The 21,839-nt window shown below is 36.2% G+C and overlaps 2 protein-coding genes across 3 annotated transcripts; both read right to left on the minus strand.

The window, feature by feature from the left end:
• Nucleotides 1-1,720: 1,720 nt before the first annotated feature.
• LOC141667462 (nuclear pore complex protein NUP155) lies at nt 1,721-12,938 on the minus strand. The gene is made up of 13 exons (XM_074473967.1): nt 12,558-12,938; nt 10,933-11,102; nt 10,057-10,183; nt 8,797-9,062; nt 6,547-8,206; nt 6,258-6,470; nt 5,743-5,990; nt 5,237-5,648; nt 4,833-5,038; nt 3,528-3,882; nt 2,683-2,901; nt 2,168-2,436; nt 1,721-1,983 (listed from the first exon to the last, which is right to left on the minus strand). The coding sequence occupies exons 1-13, from the start codon at nt 12,714-12,716 to the stop codon at nt 1,866-1,868; spliced, it is 4,422 nt and encodes a 1,473-aa protein (XP_074330068.1). The 5' UTR covers nt 12,717-12,938; the 3' UTR covers nt 1,721-1,865.
• Nucleotides 12,939-13,457: 519 nt separating this feature from the next.
• Nucleotides 13,458-17,321, minus strand: LOC141667463 (putative UDP-3-O-acyl-N-acetylglucosamine deacetylase 1, mitochondrial). 2 transcript variants are annotated; one of them, XM_074473969.1, is made up of 8 exons: nt 17,185-17,321; nt 16,990-17,098; nt 16,787-16,857; nt 16,448-16,654; nt 16,266-16,367; nt 15,756-15,820; nt 14,966-15,110; nt 13,458-14,195 (listed from the first exon to the last, which is right to left on the minus strand). In XM_074473969.1, the coding sequence occupies exons 1-8, from the start codon at nt 17,242-17,244 to the stop codon at nt 14,142-14,144; spliced, it is 813 nt and encodes a 270-aa protein (XP_074330070.1). In that variant the 5' UTR covers nt 17,245-17,321; the 3' UTR covers nt 13,458-14,141. The 2 variants fall into 2 exon arrangements, with proteins under 2 accessions (XP_074330070.1, XP_074330069.1); XM_074473968.1 differs by having other exon boundaries at nt 13,459-14,195; nt 16,787-17,098.
• Nucleotides 17,322-21,839: the final 4,518 nt, after the last annotated feature.

The following is a 21,839-nucleotide window of genomic DNA, read 5'->3' on the forward strand; positions in this document are numbered from 1 at the left end:
ATTATACCTGAGATGTGTAAAATTGCAATGTTGTGATTTGTACATCCACAAAAAGTTATAACATTGTATATTTAAAATAGCCGCTCTTCACCAATTTATTCTTCCTTTTCTTCTCTGCAAAGCCTCAAAAGTCAAATCATGTGTTTGATTCGTCGAATTTTGTCTGAAAAATTGTCGATTTTGACAAGAAAATCGTTGATTTTGACCGAAAATGGCAAAAATATTTTATACTGCGATTTTCCTCTATAATATTGTTTAGTTGCCTTTCAGCGATGTATCAGCGAAATTGTCGATTTCTGTAACACTGCAGTAATCTTATAAATATTTTACTTATACCTCTGGAAAAAAATCGTTAAACTAGTTAATGTAAAAAAAATGATTCACTTACTATTATAAAACATTGTCGTAACCGCAATAAACTTGATATTTTAATATTTTATCATTTATATTAAAAATATTCAAACTAATATTAGTTTATATTTAATTTGGTCATATAATAAGAATCTCAACTTTATTATAAAACCTCATCATAACCCACTCTTTCATTATTATACAAATAGAGTATCTCTTATATTTCTTGTGTTTAATTCTTGATACGCTAAGATTGTCGTTTACAGATTAGCTAAAATATTAAATTTATTTGCTGGAAATAAATTTATTTCATATAGAGTCTTCAAAAAAATAAGAATTTAGTATTTATATAGGCAAATATTATTAAATTTTAGATATTTAATTATAGGTTGTTAATATTAAATAGTAAATGGTAATATATAGAAAAATATTAATATTAATGAGTTAAGTGTAATAACATATGTTAATAAATATGATAATTATTTGTATTTATTAATAAGGAGTAATAATTACTTAGGTGTAATTCACACATGGTAGTATTAAATTTGATAATTAATTGTATTTATTAATGAGGGGTAAATTAGTAATTTTATGTGAATAAAATGTTTCATTCAATCCCTATTTGCTCTATTATATTTACGGTATTATATATATATAGTATATAACCCGTTCGATACACGGTCATTTTTATCATTATATATTATAAATTATAATTTTAATAACATGTTGTTTGTAAGATTTGATCTTATATCACTTGAATAATATTCCCTCCGTCCCGGTGTAACATGTTGCTTGTAAGATTTGATCTTATATCACTTGAATAATACTCCCTCCGTCCCGGTGAGTTGTTTACGTACACTATTTTCACGTATTTCGAGGCTTCAATAAAGTATAGTTTCAAAATATTTTTCTAAAAAAAAAATTCTGAATAAAAGTTTAAACATGAAACTTTTTTTCAGAATTTTTTTTTTTTAAAAAAATATTAAGAAAGTTTATTTTAAACGAGAATTGAAAAACGTGTCGAAAAGTAACGTAAATAATCCAGTGGGACTGAGGGAGTAATATTTAATATTATATCGAACAGTTCTCATCAATTTAATGTGACAGCTACTCATCAATTAAAAATAAAACTTTTATTCAGAAAAAAAATTTAAAAAAATTTTAAGAAACTATACTTTAAACGAGCATTGAAAAGCGTGCCGAAAAATAACGTAAACAATTCTGTGGGACGAAGAGAGTAACAGATTTGTGCAAAGTAGCTTATGCCATCATTTGCGGAAAACGAAAGAAGATTATTATTTACGTTGTTTACACAGAGCTAAGCCTCGCATTATCATGATTGTAATATCAACAAAACATATTTGCCTCCTTGTGAATATATGCATTTTTATATAAAGGAAATATTTGGTAACATCAACCTTTATGACACAAATGACGAGACCTAAAGAATTAAACATTTCTATGACAGAAATATTATTCAAATACATACAACAGATAATTGCATTGAACGAACATCAAAATCGGTCAAGATGATAAGGACTTAAGAGTGACTCTTCGAGCTCTCGAAATCCTCGGTAAACAGCTTCTGTCTGATTCTGGGGAAGGGGCAATCTACGCACTTCTGTCATATATCTGTTCATCAAAACCCTGTTTTGTTATAACTTTTAAGATTACAATATAAGTTATATTAGCATCAAACAACAAACTATTGGTCATTAAAGCCTATATGAACGTGCATGTATATATCAAAACAGGAGTAGCAAGGAGAAAATTAATGAGCACGTGACAAACTTGTACGGAAAATAAAGAACCATACCTGTTTGCAGCACTGGTGATCTTGTCACGTACCCCTTGCTTACGTGTTCCCATTGTCTGGGCATATACAGACAGAGCCCACTCGCGGAGTACAGTCAACACTGAACGCAAAACCCGTAACTTAAGACTTAGTGATTGCGGAACTACTCCACTTGATATCAGCTGATCATAAGTATTGAAAACAAGCTCTGTTGATCCCTTGCAGGCAGCAATCAGAGCCCTTGCCACATCTTCATCTCCAACAGCTTCAGCTCCTGAAGCTAATCGGTCCTGCAAAGAGCAAACAGACGCTTTATTAGACAGGCAAAGCAATTTTCCCCATCGTAAGGTAAAATACATCAATCGCAGTATTTTACTAATTAATGTATCAACAACATTTTGTAATATATAACAATAGTGTATGACAAAGAAACAGTAATGCAGAAATACTCACAAATAATGTTCTATTAAAGTTATCACCTAGGAGCATTTTCAGTGTAATTAGCAAACTCATACATGGAAAGAACATTGTCATACCAGGGAGGCCTTCTCAAGATGAAGACATAATGTATCAAGTGGCAAGATAGATACATCTCCGGGGTATATAAGAGACCCAACTCTTTTTAAAACAGAACAAGCTTCAGCAATGCCACCATTTGAAAGAGCTTGATCCAGAAGTCTAGCCCAAGTCTCCTTTACAATGCTGCTGTCAGCATCCCCCGTGTAGTTTGCAAAATACAACATTTCCAAGCATATCTGCAAGTACGGAGAAAATCACAAGAAACTCTCAAGATGGGGGTTTTCAACAGAAATCAGAAACTAGTGCAGCAGAGTAAAGCAAAGATCAATTCCAACGAGTGTAAAAAAAATTTGATGACATGACAAAAATTCAGATTCTCACCAACAAAAGACACTCATTCAACATAGATGCAACCAGTGAGAAAAGAGGACCAAATAAAAAATCATACATTACACCAATACCAATTTTGAAGGAAAATAAACTGTATTTATTACAGTAAGAAACCAAAGCAAGCAAGACCATTTTCAAAGAAAAAGGCATGCTAGAGGGAAAAAGGGAATCAGGACTGACAATTAGAGACAGAATGCATTCTTCAGATGCAACTCTGCTATATGAAATATAATAACTTGCCCACGGGAAAACAATATAACATCAAGTAGATAGTAAATCTTATGGCTTTCCACAATCCACACTATACGTAAGGCTCTTAAACTGTAAGTTCCCTTTTCAGTAAAGGTCGACATGTCAAGAGACATACCAAGGCAATACTATAAATCTAAAACCTTCAAATGTAATAAAGCACACTATACAGGACTGTACATGATGTAAGAAGATAACAAGCGACAAGCGCAGAAGCATGTACCTCCCACAGCTCGAAGGGAACAGCATATTCATTGTATAATTGTGTAATACTCCTCAATTCCAGTGATAATTCTTTCGCCTTCTCTTGTGCTGTGCGTAAAAGATTGGCATCATACATGACCCCATTTGACGGTACGTCGCCGGCAGCAGGTTCGGATGGGCTCATGGAAGCCTCTAATCTAGAAGCTATTGCCTCCAATTGATCTTTGATCTTTATTTGAAACTGAAGAACGGTAAGTTTCCCTTCCAGTAAATCCAGCAGTCCATCATCTAAAGCGCTCCTGGAAGACCCTACGATACCATCACCGTCACTTGCACTCTTTGCTTGTAGAACTGCATTAGTCAAGTATTGGCGCCTGACATTCAACATAAACAGTCTCAGGAACTATCAAGGAAATGGTCAAGTACTAGTCATTTTTTATAATGCAAAAACTGAACAGATCCTAAGATTGTTCTACAATATTAGTCATCTTTTATAATGAATAATCATGATGAAGACATTAATCTTCCACCATTGCGTAAGATTAGGGCAACCAAGTATTTTACGAATATTTAGATGAGGAAAAAAAATAAAATTTCCTGGCAACTAATTCCCTGAAAGCAAAAAAAATAAGACACTACTACCCATAACAAGATACGAAACGAAATTATCAATTTTAAAAGACATGTAATAATACAAGCACAGTTGGTCCAGTTACTCTCTGCACAGCACATATAGCTTATGGCATTGATAGAAGATTTGAAATCAAATATTACATTATCTGTATGGAAATATTGTCCTCTTTTAGAGACAAAGGCACAACAGTTTTGCATCAATCTGATCTTAGATTTTCTAGTGAGTTATGAGTTATGAGTGGTATCATCTCAAGCATGGCTTTTTTTCCGAAATGATTTTAGTAATTTCACAAAAATAATAATAAGGTATGCAAATACAAAAACATAAGACATCATATGGAAACTAATTCGTTGACCCTGTCAATGGAAGGTCCCAATAAAATAACCCGTCAACTCCCTAGAAGGTTGTGAAAAGATCATATACCGAGTGGAATCAATACTATGTCAATGAGCATATCCTAAACCTTTCAGATTGAAGAAGATTCAGAAACATAACCTTAATCCACGAATTAACTGAGAACCCGTTCGCGAATGAACTTACAGCTCATAACATACACTCTTATGTGATATTCCTGATTATTATTAATTCATGATTATGATTTAACACCTTTCTGAATGTCTACTTTTTTCTTGGATGTGTATACAGAGAGAATCACATAAGTAAAGCCCGTAAGAAAAACTTTAACAAGACCTTTGTTCGAGTGTAGGGGCAACATCATCGTTTGCGGAGCGCCTTTCCGCAAGTCTCAATAATACATGAGCAGCTAAGACATGTTGTCGTTTCATGATATAATACCGTGCTAGAAGCTCAAAGTATTTAGCTTGATTTGCTGGAACTGGTACTCTGGAATGACCCGGTGAAGAAGCAAGTGATGCCATCCCGGAAGCAGCCCTGACCTACAGAGGAAAAAACAACTTGTAAGGCCATTTCTGATTCTGATTCTGAAACAAACTTCATTATGATCCATATCAGGTTCCGATTGCAAGCTTACTACATACCTAAACCAGAAGTTTTTTTTAACAAGTAATTTAAAAATTTAAATAGATAACTGTTTAAAAAATATTCTAATAAATAAGTTAGGAACAGTGGTCAACCTCTTGTAAAGGTTCACGACAAGCATTTTGCAAAAAGGGCACCAGATCAGAACCTCCAAATTCGAGCAATTCCTTTTCAAGGCCCAAATTAATTAACGTCCGGTATAAGTAATCATGAAAAACTCTATCAGGAGATTGTACACCAAGTTGAACAATCTGGCATATATATCTCTTCCGAGAGGCTGGATCTAGAGTAGATTGAGCTACAGGCCTGATTGGTGACCGCAATTCCCTCTGTGCAACTTCACCCTTCAAAGCACGCAAAGCACAAGTAATAATTTCATAGCACTGCTCACGCTGAGCAAGTGCATATTCTCGAATTCCTGCATCTATGTGCTCATTGGAAGCATCTCCAGCAGGATCAACAGCTTGTGCCTTTTGCAAAGGTAGGCGGACTACAGCTTCATAAAATCTGAGAATTTTCCTCGGTTACTAGGTTAATATTTACATAATGCAGTCCAAATATTATGAAAAAGATTTATGTACTTGTTGTAAAAGAAAATTACCTTAGGTCCTCAAAGCGTTTACAAACAGTTCGCAGGTCTGCAGACTCTGGAACTTTGCTCAAGTAACTGAAAGCTTCTCTTGCAAGACTTTCCCTTTCTTCCTTATTAGGAGTAGCACCTGCTCGCTCAAGACGCTCAACAGCCAAGTAGAACTTGTAATCAGACTCTTTGTAATAGCTGGGACAACCATCCCGTAGTCTACCACTTATGTCATCAACTGTTCCCCTACCATCAGGGCCAGTGTAATACTGCAGGAGCAGAAGATTTCACTTATTAAGAAATGTTGAAGAGTATAAGATCATGTTGGGGTCTTCCTCTACAACCTTAAGGTTTTAGAGCGACTGGCTTAACAAGAAATAACAATTGGGTTGGACGACAGAAGAAACCAAACATACAAACACGAAGAAATTAAAAAAAAGTGGGATTGAAGTTGATTAACTATGAGACTGTGTACTGCTATGATCTGCTACCACATATAAAGAAAAAGATTTTTTTAAATCTGCAAAAAAAGGTACCTCCATCAATGCAGATACAAGGCGTGTAGCAAGTCGATCACCATCCTCGGAGCAGACTAATTGATGAAATGTTAACTGAACTAGTGCCCGTTTTGTATTCTCATCAAACCCCTGAACTAACCGTGTCACATGATGTTGTGAAAGAAGTTGAAGCAAAAATAAAGCTTCCCCACATCGGAGGAGTAACTGCCTGGTGCATTCTATTGCTCTCACCTGCATCACATATCAAGTCGACATAAATAATGCAACAAGAAATGAAAGAAATGGCAAAAGTAATAAATTTCCTTACCTCAAATGAAGCTAGTTCTGCAGAACTATAGGGAAGTCGTTGCCTTTTATTGGATAGAACAGCTTCGTTGGACTCAACATTACGAGAATGAGGTCCAAACAAATTCCTGACCATACTTCGGTCACTTGCACCCAGGTCAGAACCCATTCCAATTAAAATAGAACCTGTCAAGTCTCCAAGACCAGCAACACATCCATAAAGTCCTCGCCTTTGATTTCTTCTAGACTTTAGGAACCTCTCCAAAGAACGAAGTTTTTCTTCAAGGACTTGCATTGCCCCTATTGAAAGTCTGCATACAATTATTCCATTTTCATTCATACCATCTGATGAAGCTATCTCACTTTTGGAGACCATGACAGGAAACTCCCACAGAGGCAAAAGTATTCTCGATGAGCACAAAGAGAGCCCTTCATAAGCACCAGAAAACACAGGGTTAGCCTCTTGAACAACCTGACCCATGCTAAAACCGCTAGCTGCAGTTCTAGTATTCGACAACCCACTGCTACCTTCAAGCTGGGGTAATCCAACAACTCGTGGGTCCTCAAAAGCCTCAGCTGCCTTCTCGGAAACAACATTGCTTATAAGGTTTTCAGTTTGAACGATCCTTGCAGCAATCATTAAGCACATGGCAGCTGCCTCTCCAGCTCCGAACCGATTAAAGAAATCTTCTAAAATTGATCTAGGGGAGCTGGACTCTAGCAATCTCCTCAGGATGTCAACCGGCCGGTTAAAAACTATTTCCATCATGCCCATGGTACTGAACACAACGATTTTCCTTCTAGGAAGTATATGTTGAGTTTGAAGCTCACCCATAGCCCATATCTTTTCAGTTAATCCTTCACAAGATTTCATTGAGCTATCATATCCAAGAAACTCCAATTGAGAATATAGTGACTGCAGAGTTGCTCCATCCTCCGGCATTGGTGAGATATCTGCCACAAAAAGCATGCGCCCTTCAATGGGCAAGGAAGATACAGATTCCCGAAGTGCCTTGGAAGTTCTAGCACCTGTCCCTAAGTTACCAGATGATGATTGTGTGGTTGAATCCTTGTTCACAATTAGAAGAGATGACACTGTTGAAGGAGATGTATCAGAAAGGACAAGAGTTCCAACAGCACAGTAAGCTGACTCTATCTTCAGAGACAAGTCATCGTTATGTGATCTACTGGCAAGAGACATGGGTCCAAAGGCAAGCCCACCACCAACCCCTATGGGAGGAGGAGGCCTGGTTGTTACAACTTTTAAGCAGCTAGGTTTCTGATGAGTAGTACTGAAGCCACCCAGAACTCCAACAGAACCACTATTTCCGCTAGACTGAGCAGTTGACAGGTACATTCTTCTGCCATCAGATAGAACAGCAACAAGGTGTATCCATTTGGATTCCAGTGTTGATAAAGGAGAAATGCAAACTATGGATGTCTTTGTTGATCGATTGGTTCGAGCTCCTGAAGACTGCCTAGCACCATAATGTAAATCCTTACTAATCAGATTCCTCTCTTCTGCCACTTTTTTAAGAGGTCCATCCCCATTTGGCCCCAGTGAATAGACTTGAATTTTCATCTCTTCTGTCCGAGCATACAAAGTCTGCCTTTCATTATCAACAACCATCTCCACAATTGGGTCAACAGCTCCAAACTTGAATACACTCGATGTAAGCCATCTGAATTATATACAAGACAAAATTTGAAATTATCAGCAGATTCACTTGTCTAAAAAACAGCAGCTTATATCCAAGACCAAAAGCTCGACTGCCCATAGAAATACAGTTTTAAACTTTATTCACAAGTCAACTCATAAGGAGTTACCTGTAACATCCATATGAATTATTCTACATACATATATATAGGCTAGTGATCAAATACAAACCAATATTAGAATACAAACTACAAACCATTGACCACTTACTGATTGATATAAGTATAATTAGTAATTATTAATTAATCCACTTATATATTTATGACGGTGGCACCCCTCATTTACTAATCAGTATAATGTAATTTAGTCACTCTCAGTAAATTTAGTGATTATTTATGTGTAATTTAGTGATAGTCACTAAGTTGTTATTTGTTAATATATTATTTATTTTTATATTTAGTGAGTTTCAGCATGTAAATTAATGATTTACAGAGGTTTGTAATTTGTATTAGAGTAAGACTCTGTGTGTGTGTATGCGTCGGACCACCAATACCGTACATACGATTTAGGGAGAGGGAGAGGGAGAGAGAGAGAGGGAGAGAGAGAGAGAGAGACCTGGAGATAACGCCTTCAAGGCCCGCTGTTAGGCATACTTTACGACAGTGCTTACTGTACCAACCAGAACCAGTAGTATACTGTAACTCATAAATGTGGCCATCACGACCAGCCAGGAAAATATGCCCTCTATCGGTGCAAGCAACAGAAGTCATTGTTATATCATCAGATGGTATAACATACTGTGGCAAAGGCTGTAGTGTAACCTCAGCAAATGGATCAGTTCCATCACCTTTTCGGCTGCAGCACACTCCTACCAGAATTATCTGACCACAATTAAGAAACCGTCAATCATAAGCACACTAGAACAAAACAATAAAAATTTCTGCACAAAAGACGGGAGCTTCATTAAAGTAAGTACAACTAAATCAAAATGTAAGTGGAGGGTAATAAATCAAAGCAAAATCATCAAAGATAGAAAAAAAGAGATCAAGATGTACTGTCAAGCAAAATTTAATTAATAAATGTGAAGTGTAATAACGAAAATAAAAGGGGCAAACAGAGAAGAAGCATTACTTGATTCCTACTGAAGTACACAAGTTAGGAGGGCTCAACAAATTTAGTCAATTTAATATGGAACTGCTTTAAATATTAGGCCCCTGTTCCTTACCTTGTACAAACGTACAAGGGTTACTACAACCAACTGCACATACAAATATTGTACTCTTTTATTAAAAGGAACATGAAGGCTGACCTACAATGGCAAAAATCATCAAACCTTGGCATTTTCTCCTCAACAATATCCATATTATATTGAAGTTATTAAAACTTTCCAGGACCTGACAATGAGAACGTTGGTTCATTTTGGTATTATTTTTTAAATTATGTGCTACCTACCACATTCATATGTCCACCAGTCCACGAGTATCAGGTTTCTTAGAAGGGGGCTATTTGAGACAACATGCTTCTTTTACTCTTAAATTTGCTTCTGCTACAAATTCAGAGCAAGTCCAATGCAATGCTATACTTGGTAGCATTGCTATATTTTGGAACCAAATGCAAAAATTCATCACTTCAATGCAATTGCATACTTAAATCCAAATACGCAAATATGCATAGCTGGTTCCAAAATTTGCAAGCAAGGCTACATTTGCCCTCATCAGAATAAAGATATCAGGGCAAGATAAATACTATTACCTCAAAGCAGTTGCATACTTGAATCCAAATACGCAAATACGCATAGCTGGTTCCAAATTTGCAACCAAGGATACATTTTCCCTCAACAGAATACACATATCAGGGCAAGATGAATACTATTACCTCAACTGGAGTTGCCAAGACTAAGAGATACTGAATGGCCTCCACGAATATCCCAGGCTTAGCTTTGACCAGGCCAACAGCACATATAGCTTCTTCCTCTCCACTATATTCAGGACATTGACCATCCCTATGTAGAGACAAACAAATTGAGTCGAAAGTCATATAACAGTATGCTCTTGTTTCTTTAGGTGTAATTTTGGCCATTCACCACATATGAAACTAGAAGCCCCGCAATTTCAACTTTTTCATTGTGCATTAATAACAATACGAAGATGCAATGACTTTTTAAATAGATGCCTTACCTGAATTGCCTTTCTTTTTGAAAGATCAATATAATCTCTCGAGGGAGTAAAACAAACTTAAACACAGTGCAAGTAACAATAGTAAGTCTACCATCTATAATCTCTAAAGATTGGGTAACCAAAACAATAATAATCCCCTCGTCCAACTTCGATGGCTATTATTTCATTTCCACTTGACCTTTTACCCCCGGATGAGTTCAATTTTCTTCTTATCCCAATCTTACCTTAATAAGTGAGGTAGTATGCCTAAAGGGTGCTGTCAACAGCAAAATATAGATTTCAAATTTTAATCAATTTCGTAAAGTTTCTTAAGGCATGCATAAACAGAAACCAGGCCATTGTCGAAACCAACTGACAAAGTATTACTTTACATAGCAAAATCTAGCAACTGACACAACTGCACTCGCCAATTAAATTATCAAGTCACCACATCCCATCAAAATGAAAACCATTTATCATCTTCTTAAAAAGGAAAAAGTGGGAGCTAGCACAGCTTTTCTGATTTTATCTACTTCTCTAACAAGTAATATGAAATAGAATCAATTTCTCCAAAATTACGTCAATAAGTTCTCACCACTTGTCAAATCGCCACATAAATAAAGTATTATCCACAGAAGCCCATGCTCTACGTATCTCTGGAAAAATTCCACACAGGGCAGCTCCTTCGCCCCCAGCGGAATTATATTTTTCAACAAGTACAGGGGGCAACTCCCACGTGTCCAAAACTTCAACCAAAGGAGGCCACTACAAGAAAGAAATAGCGTCACCGAGTAGAAACCCAAATACATATATCCAAACACAACAAACCTAATAAAAATAACATGATATGGTTCAACAATAATACCGACACCCATCAATCAAATTAATGATAATTGTAAGCTTAAAAACTTAAAATTAGTGATGAATAATGAAATTAAAATTAGGTAGAATAAAAAAAATTATGCGGTAGAGATGAAATAATATCAATGAGTAACCTTTTGGCAGGTCTCTGATGTAACAAACTATCAATGATCATGGAGTTATATTCATTAGAACCATTACAAGTATAGGAGACTAATAATAGCATCCCCTACAAACTCACTTAATTTTCCATTCCTCGTAGATAAGCCTTAAATAGCATAGAGAAACACACAGAAGTTACATACACCCGGATGTTATTTTAAAGATGCATTATTATGTAAGCAAAACAATAAGCTGCGTTGTCGGCAATAAGGTGCGTTTGTCGGGGTACAATAATAAAGCATGTGTTTGTAATTGATGGAAACTTAAGTTTACAACAACATTTAACGAAGAATGTCAATGCATAAATTTGTATAGTAGTTTTTAGCGCAATAACGGGATATACATCAGAGTTTGTAGTTGACACTAAATTTATTCAAAAACAGCGAACTGTTATGACATCTGTCATCTAAAGAAAATAATTTAAAATTCAGCCACAGTAGCTCTAGCAGTTTACCGTGGAACGGAAAGATATAAAAACGGTAAACAAAACAAAAAGTACAATAAATTTTTTATTTGCATGGCAAAAATGTAAAAATTTTTTACTAATCGTGAGATCTATATTCCAACATTTACAGAGGATTACATTAAGCTTTGGTTGAAAGATGCAACGTGCATCAAAGATTATCTCTTCAGATTCGTTAAATGGTCTGCGGACTTCAAATCGGGGGCTGAACCTTCAATCGTTCCTATGTGGATTCGGTTTCCACAGAAAAACACTTCCAACAAAACCTAATAGCATTAGCATACATATACCGACAATTGTTCTAGTGAACCGATTCACAATTTAATGTCCAATTTTAAAATAAATGCCCAACCACGAAACTGTTCTAAGCACAACTAATTTACACAATCCAAAAGAAAACTAATTTATATAAACCCCGATTTCTTAGTAAATTGCAATATCACATTAATATCCGAAATTGACTCAAACTACATTACAAATACGAAAACGTCCAAAATAGTAAACGCAAAATTAATCCGAAATCAAGTAATTTCCAAGTTGTAACCATTCATAACTTAAGTAGCATTACAAGGCAGAACCTACAAACTACATATCTGGCTCGTATCTTTCTAATCAAAAGTCACTGCAGTTAAATCAAATTGCGCATAACAACACAGATACGTAAACACAATTCTAACGCATGACATATAATTGAATACGTACATACATAAACAGACAAGTAAGATAACCAATACCTCTCGGGGATGAGTGGAATAGGGATGGCTAGAGTATCTAGAAGCTTCCAGAGCTTCTTCTAAGTCGAGATGAGAAGCGACATCGCGGCCAATTCGGTCACTAACAACAAGACCAGCACTGCTAACATCGCTCAAATTAATCTCGTTTTCCCAGGACATTGTCTCTCTGGAAAACACGAGATTCAAACCCTAGAATTGCTCAACTCTAATTGAATACTGTCCGTTCTGTAATTGAGAGAGTAATGTTGTAATGTGTCTGCGTGTGTGTATCTACGGTATGCAATGTGTATATATATCTAGAAAATAAAGGTAATTGGAGTTTGAGAGGGAGATTTCAATTTTTGTAGGGTTTTGGAAATTGGGGGGGTTTAGTAGCGGCCTAATTAAGCTAACGTCAATATATTATTAACTATTCACAAAGTATTGTTTGGCTGCCTTCAAACAATTTTTAGTTTTTAATTAAATTGATTATTGATTTACAAATTTAGAGCGATGTGTAATTTATTTTCATTTAAGGATATGATTTTACTTCAATTAAATTAAATGTTTAACCTCGCGGAATATATTGGATTCGAAAATTCACGGAAAAATTGGCCCAAATTTTAAAATTTTGATTCCAATTCGATTTTTAAAAGTATTAATTAAACTTATTTTCTTTTAAGTTGATATTAAAGTTGAAAATTCACGGTAAATTGTCCGGCTCACTTCTACTTAATTTAGTATAAAAATAAGCTTTTTAAAAAAAATGTAGTTTTTTTGGCAAAAAAAAAAGAGAGAAAGGTTTGACATATGCTAAATTGCTACTAGTAATAGATAAATTAGGGGAGCCCTAGGTTTAGCAAGAAAACTATGTACTGTACTTTTCCTAACCTCTTTTTGTGGGAGCCTATGCCAGGGACCATTTAAGCAACATGTTGCCTGGTGTTGGATGAAGAAATGTAAGAGTAAGACCGCGCTATATGTCTCATGTACTACCATTTTTTCATCAAATGTCCGACAAACAATATGTTGTTTAAATGATTTCTAGCCTACGATTGCCAAGGACCGCCCCCTTCTTTATAATAGAAGAAATAGTCGTGCATAATGATTTCAGGCTAGCCAGAGCTCATGGAGGCAAAGACAGGCACAAATCAGCAAATGATTAAGGCAACAGCAAAGTAATAGAGACTCTACAAATAATTCCATACCGGAAACCCTTCACCATACAAAATGCACTTGCTTGTGCAGAATAACTGTTACATTAAGAAGCCGGACAAGAAATTAAACTCAGCAACATAACCATTCTAGTAAGTCCTTGACAAGCAACATCAAATGCACCCTCAAGAAATTTCTTTTATGAAACCCAATAATCACATGCAGAATCAGAATTTATATTTTAATCTTATTTTTCAAAATTGCCAAATCTGGGTTTGTATGTGCGGGCACGCGCTTGTTCTGAGCCTTCAACAATTTGTGATTCTCTCTAATCTCAATTCTGGACAAATTAGGGAGTTTTCCCGGCAGTGCATCTTCATGTGAACCATGCACAATTCTGACAGCACCGTGATTATCTTAGAACATTTCTGAAATCGATTGCAGTCTGTCTTAATCGAACTCTGATAGGAGACGAACTAAATCAGTATGCAGTGCATGTCCACCCTGAGACACGTGGTAAAAGTATTACAGAATGTCATGAATACAGAATACAGTTTAAAGATTTGCATCGGTTTGGCAATGGTGAAGGAGATGCATAGAATCAGGCTATTAGCGTTTACTTCAAACATAAATTTCAGCGACAATAAAGAGTCACAGTCTTACAAGTATTTTGTTATATTATTATATAAACTCTTACTATAGGGGACATGAGTTGAATATCAAGTTGTTCTTTCAGCTTTTCAGTAAATGCAAAGGGCAAGGTACCAAGATACTCCAGAAGACTATGATACTTAAATATTCCAGCAAAATTTATCCATTCAAGATTGGTCAGCTGATCTGATACAAGATGTGCCAGAATTTTACGGGTGCAAGGCTCTTTTAAAACTTACAGCTGCGAGTCTAGTAACATGCTCAAAGGGGTTGACTACTCACTATTCTGATTACTTTCTTCTTTTCCAAGGAAAAACACTCGAAGAAGCAACTAATCTAGGACTTCTTAATCAAGTCATTCAGGGAAATATCGATGTTAGATAAATTGGATAGCAAATTCACTGAAATTGTGAGAGAAAGTAAATTGCAAGAACATTACCTACATAGATCAAGTTTTATCCCATAAGCACATTAAGATTAATGCTAGTTGTGCCTACTGCCATTCTAGTCTGCTCCTATGTCCTAACAATTCAATTTGAAAACAGAAGGAAACTAGATATCTGTGTACCGTATCGATCCTAATCAATATAGATTTGTGAAAAGATAAGAGACATACTGCTTACCTTGTAAGCAACTATGTGTGCCACTGGAAGCCCTTGATTGCCATCCTGAGCCAGAAGGGAGAGGTCACCAATAAGATCTAAAACCTTGTGTCTACAAGGCTCATCATGGAAACGTAGCGGTGGATTTAACCAACCATTGACGGCACTGTCGAACTCACACACCAAGCATTTAGTTAATTTTCATTCATTTTTCTAGAACAATATGATAGCTGGTGTACATAAGCTCAAACCTATTTCTAATGATTAATATAATAAATAAATAGATGCAAAAAATGAGACGGCAAATCTCTAATGAAAAAGACAGTCACACTGTCCGTGCCAAAACTAAACTGTTTATGAAGTTTTCATGCTAATGATGGTCCACGTATTTTTTGATGAAGTCATGTAATAACATCCTCATAACTAAATAAGTTATGTATGGGAGGCAAAAATTTAGATGGCTCGTTTAAAAGAATTTTTTTTGGGCCCCAACAAAAATTTAATACTACATAGTCCAGATATTTGTTACGTGACGTAATAAAATATAAACAGCTGCGGGTTCACAACGATTCGTGTTGTGGTCCTATGGAATTATGGAACTACTGTGAACGGCTTTTTGAGGAGGAACAAGGTACGGACAGAAATACTATGAGACGTCGATTGTCAAAAGAGGGAGTGATCTGAACGTATTGTTTTGTTTCAAAACAAGTGATCGATTTCACATACAACAGATCTAGTCATGGAATATTTCATCGATTTCTGATTTGAGGTTTCTTTTGTTCATTTTATCATGAATAGAATAACATCTCACCTACAAACAAGTGCATTTTCCGCTGAACCGCCTTTAATGAGCCCAGCATTGCGCATTGTTTGGACCTGCAAATGTTTTGAAACTTTCTCTTGAGTAAAGGTAACTTTATGCGGTAAATATAATTTTTTTCAGTATCAATGTTACTGCTATTGCAATACAAGAATAGTTGGAAAATTATAACAATAAATAGATCAATATATATAGAGTTGTGTTACTACGAAAATGATTCTTGTAACGGCTCTATGTTTCTAGAATAAGTTCAATGCCAGTGAATCACCGTCGCTGCTATACCCTGTCAATATAACTATTAGAGAAAGCGCTTCACTATATCAAATTCCCAGATTTGAGCACTCTGGGAACTGAATTTGCAATTCCGCAATAAATTCTATAAAGGCTAATTACCACTTAGAATAACAAATGATAAGGAAGCTAGTTACCATCACAGCTATTGCAATAGTAGTAGCAAAAATGATTGTAAGATTTAGGAATTAAAGGACATTCATAGCTAACCTCTTCAAATATACAAAACGTTCGTGAAGGGGCGATTTCTCTAGCATACCAAGAATCGTCCAGCGAAGCATCAGAAAACCATTGGCAACCAATAGCAGGTACCTAAAACCCCCATTAAAAAAAATGATTCTCCAACCCTCCTCTAAAATCCAACACAAATAACAACTCATTAACAATATTACCTGAGGAAAATTAATTCCATAACTCAAACAGACTTTTGGCGAAGGAAATGCAGCTACAAATGAATCGTTCTTCCAAACATGAACAGGCTCATTCAGAAAAGGTGCTAATTTCTCACAACTATTCCCATTACCATCTTCCGCAACCTTCAACCCCACACTTTCAATCGCCTTAACCCATTCCCTCGCCGATCCATCTAATATAGGCACCTGTTTTCATACATTACGTGAACAATTATACCTTACGTTAACTTGCCCCTTCGACATTACCAAATCCACAAACATATTTATTTTAGTTCAACATAAAATTAAAAAATGCAATTAATCATTATATAAATGTACCTCAGTAGTTAAATCATCTTGAGAGGTGGAATCTATGATGTCAATTCGACAATTATCAACGCCAGTGGCCTCTAATGCCGAAAGCAAGTGTTCGACAGTTCGAATAGAGTGATTACTTTTACAAAGTGTAGTGCAAAGCGGAGAGGAGTTGACAAATTGAATAGAAGCAGGGATGAATGTGGAATTGAAGTTGAAGTACCTGCCTTTTCGAGCTAACTCGGGGTGAATTTTAACGGTTGTGATCTTGCCGGAGTGAAGAGTTGTTCCGGAGAGTTGTATTGAGTTTGCTATTGTTTGTTGGAGCTTCCCAATCTGCACTCACAAGTCACAACGGAGCAAGTATTTTATAAAAATATGTAGATATAATTTATATGGAGAGAGAGAGAGAGAGAGAGTACGGATTTCCAGGAGAGTAGGCGTGAAGACTTGGCACCGTTGATGGCGCCGGAGAGAGGCATTTGTCGTCGCAGTTTCACCGACCAGCTTGGGTTTATGTGAGAATTACAACAATTTTGATATTTGTTTTTTCAGTAGCTGTCAAATGTGTACTTTCATGTTTCGTGTATTTGGAAAATAAACACGAACACGACATGAAATGAAATCGTGTACCTGTTTTTAAACACGAACATAACACAAATTTAAAACGGGTAGACACGACATGAACAGTAGTACACGAAAATTTTCGTGTACTTTCCATGTACACGACAATGAAACGATACGAAATGATACACGAAAAAAACGAAATGTAATAAATTAATAATATATTTAAAAAAACATTATTTCAGTACAAGAATTTTGGCATATGTTACTTGGATTAAAAAAAATTGCTAAAATATATATATTAATTTTTTTAATTCTTTTATGCCAATATTTTGCCTAGAAATTATTTAAATAACATATAACTAAATGACAAAACGGGTGAAAAATGAAAATAACTAGAAGGGTTAACTGTCGTCCAAAATAATCACAAAACACATCTAAGAGCAACTCCAACCATCTTGAACTGTTAGCAAAACTTCCAGCCAGCAGTGCTACAGTTGTATTTTTAGTTATTCTCTATAAATAAAAGGGCTCCAAGGGTGTAGAGCTGTTACGTAAAATTATAGAAATCCCAATTTCATCCGCTATATATGTTGATTCCCTTCCGGTCCTCTATATCCAGCCAATTAATCTCTCGTTTCTTCTTCTCCCGTTGTTTCTACTTTTGTGCTACAAAGGTATGATTTGTTCTTTCTTTATCAAATTTTGTTGTAAATTAGGTCTTTGGATTTGTTCCATATTTAATTTGATATCATATTTATACGTTCTTTCTAAAATCACAATCACGTGTTCTTGTGTTCTTGGATTAGGGTTTTGATTCTTACAAAATTGGGGATTTTTAGAAAATTTTCAATTCTCCAATAAGTTGTGTTCTTTTTACATACAATGGAAGGCTCATTCGTATCTCTACTCAATGATGGGTCATTTGAAGATTTCGTATTTTTTCAACCTGTTTCTCATTCTCAGCACCCTTTTCAATCTGAATCTCAACCACACAAAGAAGCTGCGAAATCGAAGAAGGGAAAGCAGTTGAAAAATTTCTTGATTGAAGAAGATATGTTGCTTATTTCTGCTTGGTTAAATATTAGCATGGATCCGGTACAAGATAACAACCAAACACATACGTGTTATTGGGATAAGATTTGGAGATATTACGACGAAATAAAGAAGGTCTCGAGAGTGATCGAACATCAAACTCCCTTTGTAATCGATGGTGTACAATTAATGAAAAAGTGGCCAAATTTGTGGGATTTTATAATCAAGTTTGCTCAAAAATTAAAATTGGAACAACTGAGCAAAATAAAGTAATCCTAATGCAATTAGTTTCTGATTGAGATTTGATAATATGCATTGTCTGAAGCAAATCATTTCGATGTTCAGTTTGTTTAATAAGATGCACTGTTTTTAGGATATGTAGGCTTGAGTATTGTGTTGAATTACAAAGTTTGTAAATTCAAGAGAAATAACATAGAGTCTTAAGTCATTGTATTAAACAGAACTTGGAGTTTGGATTCCTCCCTTTCGTGTGATATTTGCAGCCTCTAGAGTTGGGAAATTGAATCTTGGTTTTCCAGAGTTTACAATCATATACTCCTGCTGAAACTTTGCACGAGTTGGTTTGATATCAAATTGTTTCTTTTTCTGCTTTTCGTGTAATTGCAGATTGATGAAGCAATAGAGACATACGAGATAATATTGAAGGAGAAGTTTATGTTCATACGTCATTGGCATGCATTGCGATTTTTACCAAAGTTTCAAGCTACTATGGATAAGAAAAACAAGTCGGGTAAGGACAGGGAGGCTTCCTTACAAAGTGTTAACAGTCAAATTCATATCAGCTTAGATACTGATGAAATGATGGAACGTCCTATTGGAAGGATGAGCTGTATGAATTCATGGAATTCATCAATTATTCAGAGAAGATCAATCTGGCCAGCATGAACAAGAAGCATCTAAGGAGGAATGGTCCTTTCTTTTTGACTCAGTGATAAGACCTTCACATGCAGGAAGTCAGGGTTTGACAACATATCAAGTATTTTCTAGAAGTTTGTCTACTCAATGGCCCACAATAAACAGATCAATGCAGGACACTACATACTGGAGGAGTTGAGCACCAGGCTAACAATGCCATTGGAATCAAGAGGTAAGGAAATTTTTATACCTAGATTCATTATGTCAGTTTTAAACCATAAAGTTAATGACATACATATGCTTGAAGAGTAAATAGGTCACTAATTGGCAACTGTAAGCAAGTATCCAAAATTCTATTTGGATCACTTCTTACTAAGAATAAGGTTCCAGTGAGTCTTAAGTTAACACCTTTCATGATTGAAAGATTTAAGACCTACCCTTATTCTATGCCAGACATGAGAACCAGTGCAAGTCAACCTAGTGCAACAATGGTTCCTAAGCCTGTGGAAGCACAAACACAGGCACACCCACAGGAACCTACCCATGTTGAGCCTATTCCTTCAAAACCAATAACATCTAGGAAACCAACCACTTCATCCTCTCAAAAGGGTGAAGTGAGTAAAAAGAAGAGAAAGTAGATAACCTTGAATGTTATGCATGAGAGTGGTGAGGAACAAACAGAAGCTGAGTCACCCTTGGTCAAGAGGATAAAGAAGAGTAAGAAATCTGAGTTGACCACTCAAACCACCTATGTATCCTCCCAAAAGGATGCAGTTGTAAAATTGAGGACTAAACACTCTAGATACATCCTCTCAACAGGATGTGTCTATTGAAAAGAGCATTCACCCCAATGCACTCTGAATAGAGTCTGCATAGCCCACACCTGAAGAAATTCAAGTGTATGGTAGGAGAAATAAGGATGGCAAACACTGTGAGAGCACATCTATTGAAGCTCCCTCATCCATTCAGGGGGAGCTGCCAACACTCAATTCTGAGCAACAAATCTTAAACTTACAAATTTCTTCCTCTCCTACAACACCTAAATATATTTCTCAAGTGCAAGCTAAATCAAGTGACTTGGTTCGAGAAACCTTGCTAACCACCCAGACACCACAATCAGATGGTGAGAGGCTACTAGCTGGGGTAGACCTTGATGACACCATCAAAACCATGGGGGATTCATCAATTTTTACCGAAGACCCAATGGATGTCATAAATGCACCTTCATATGCAAATCAGTCTTCACATACTGTTAGGTTTGAGGGTAGTACTCCTGAGGGGAATCTATCTAAATCCTCTCCAATTCAATTAGAGGTTCCTCATGTAGGAACAACTCCCCTCAAAACCCTAGCAGAAATTGCATTAGTAGTTGATGTTAGGAGTACAATTGCCAATGACCCTGCTATGGGAGAGGCAAGTTTATCACATTCATGTGATAGTGCTTTGCAAGAAGCACAAGGGTTTGAGACTGGTGCACATGACGGTAAACCAATCAAATCCCCTCCAATTCAATTGGAGGTTCCCATTATATGTGAGGAACAACAACTTTTCATAACCACAACGCAATATGTGAGTAAAACTGTGACTTCTGTCACAGGTGGTTCTGATCAACCCTCAACCTCACAATCTCAACAACACTTTCTCTCTCAATGGTTGCAAACATCTGACTCTCAACCTACATCTGCGGATGATCTTCTTGTTGAGCAGAATTCTGGATTAACAAACATCTCACAACATCTACTCACTTCAGATATGAGTAATCAAGATTATCAGGCCATTATGCTAATATACAATGAAGATGTTGAAAAACAAAAGGAGAAGATTGTGAATAATGCAGAACAAGATGGAAATGTAGATGCATGGTTATCTCAAGACTTTGTATTGGATATGGATCAAGTCTTGGCTAGGTTTAGGGATGATATGTCACTATTCTTGGAAGCAATGCCAAGGTCTTGACTCCACAGGATGTCTATGATGCAATCACTGAGGTCTACAAAGCTCAACTCAAGGCTTTTCACCTTTTTGGTAAAGCTCTAGAACTCAAGTTGACTAGTCATAAAGACAAGATAAGGAAGCTGGTGAAGGAGAAAATGGATGAGATCATACCCTCTCAAGTCCAGATCACCTCTAAGTTCAAGCATTTTGTTGATCAAATGACAAGGAAGGATCTGACTACCATTGAAAAAGAGATCAAAAATCTAAAACAATCCTCCATTGCTCTTCATGAAGTGGTCCAAAAGTAAATCACCAATACAAATGACTCAAAGGTCAAACTGGAACAGCTTCACCAAAGCAGATATGAGCCTTCTGCCTTGCTTATGGATGGCATCAAACAGGTCGTGAAAGCAACTTCTGGCTCATCATCATCTACAAGCTCTCATCAGCCAGGCTCAACCTCTACAAATCTTCAAACTCAGTCTCTTCAAGGTCAAGTCTCCACTTTGCAAGCTTCAAATGACCAACTCACAGCTCAAGTGCATGCTCTCACTACACTAGTGAAGAGTCAACAAACAGGCATTCAAGCCTTGGTGGACTCCCACAAGCACCTACAAATGCAAAATTCAGTTGCTTTGGGAGCCATCATGGGTAAACTTAATATACC

Source organism: Apium graveolens, chromosome 6, assembly GCF_009905375.1.
Source record: "Apium graveolens cultivar Ventura chromosome 6, ASM990537v1, whole genome shotgun sequence".
NCBI lineage: Eukaryota > Viridiplantae > Streptophyta > Magnoliopsida > Apiales > Apiaceae > Apium > Apium graveolens.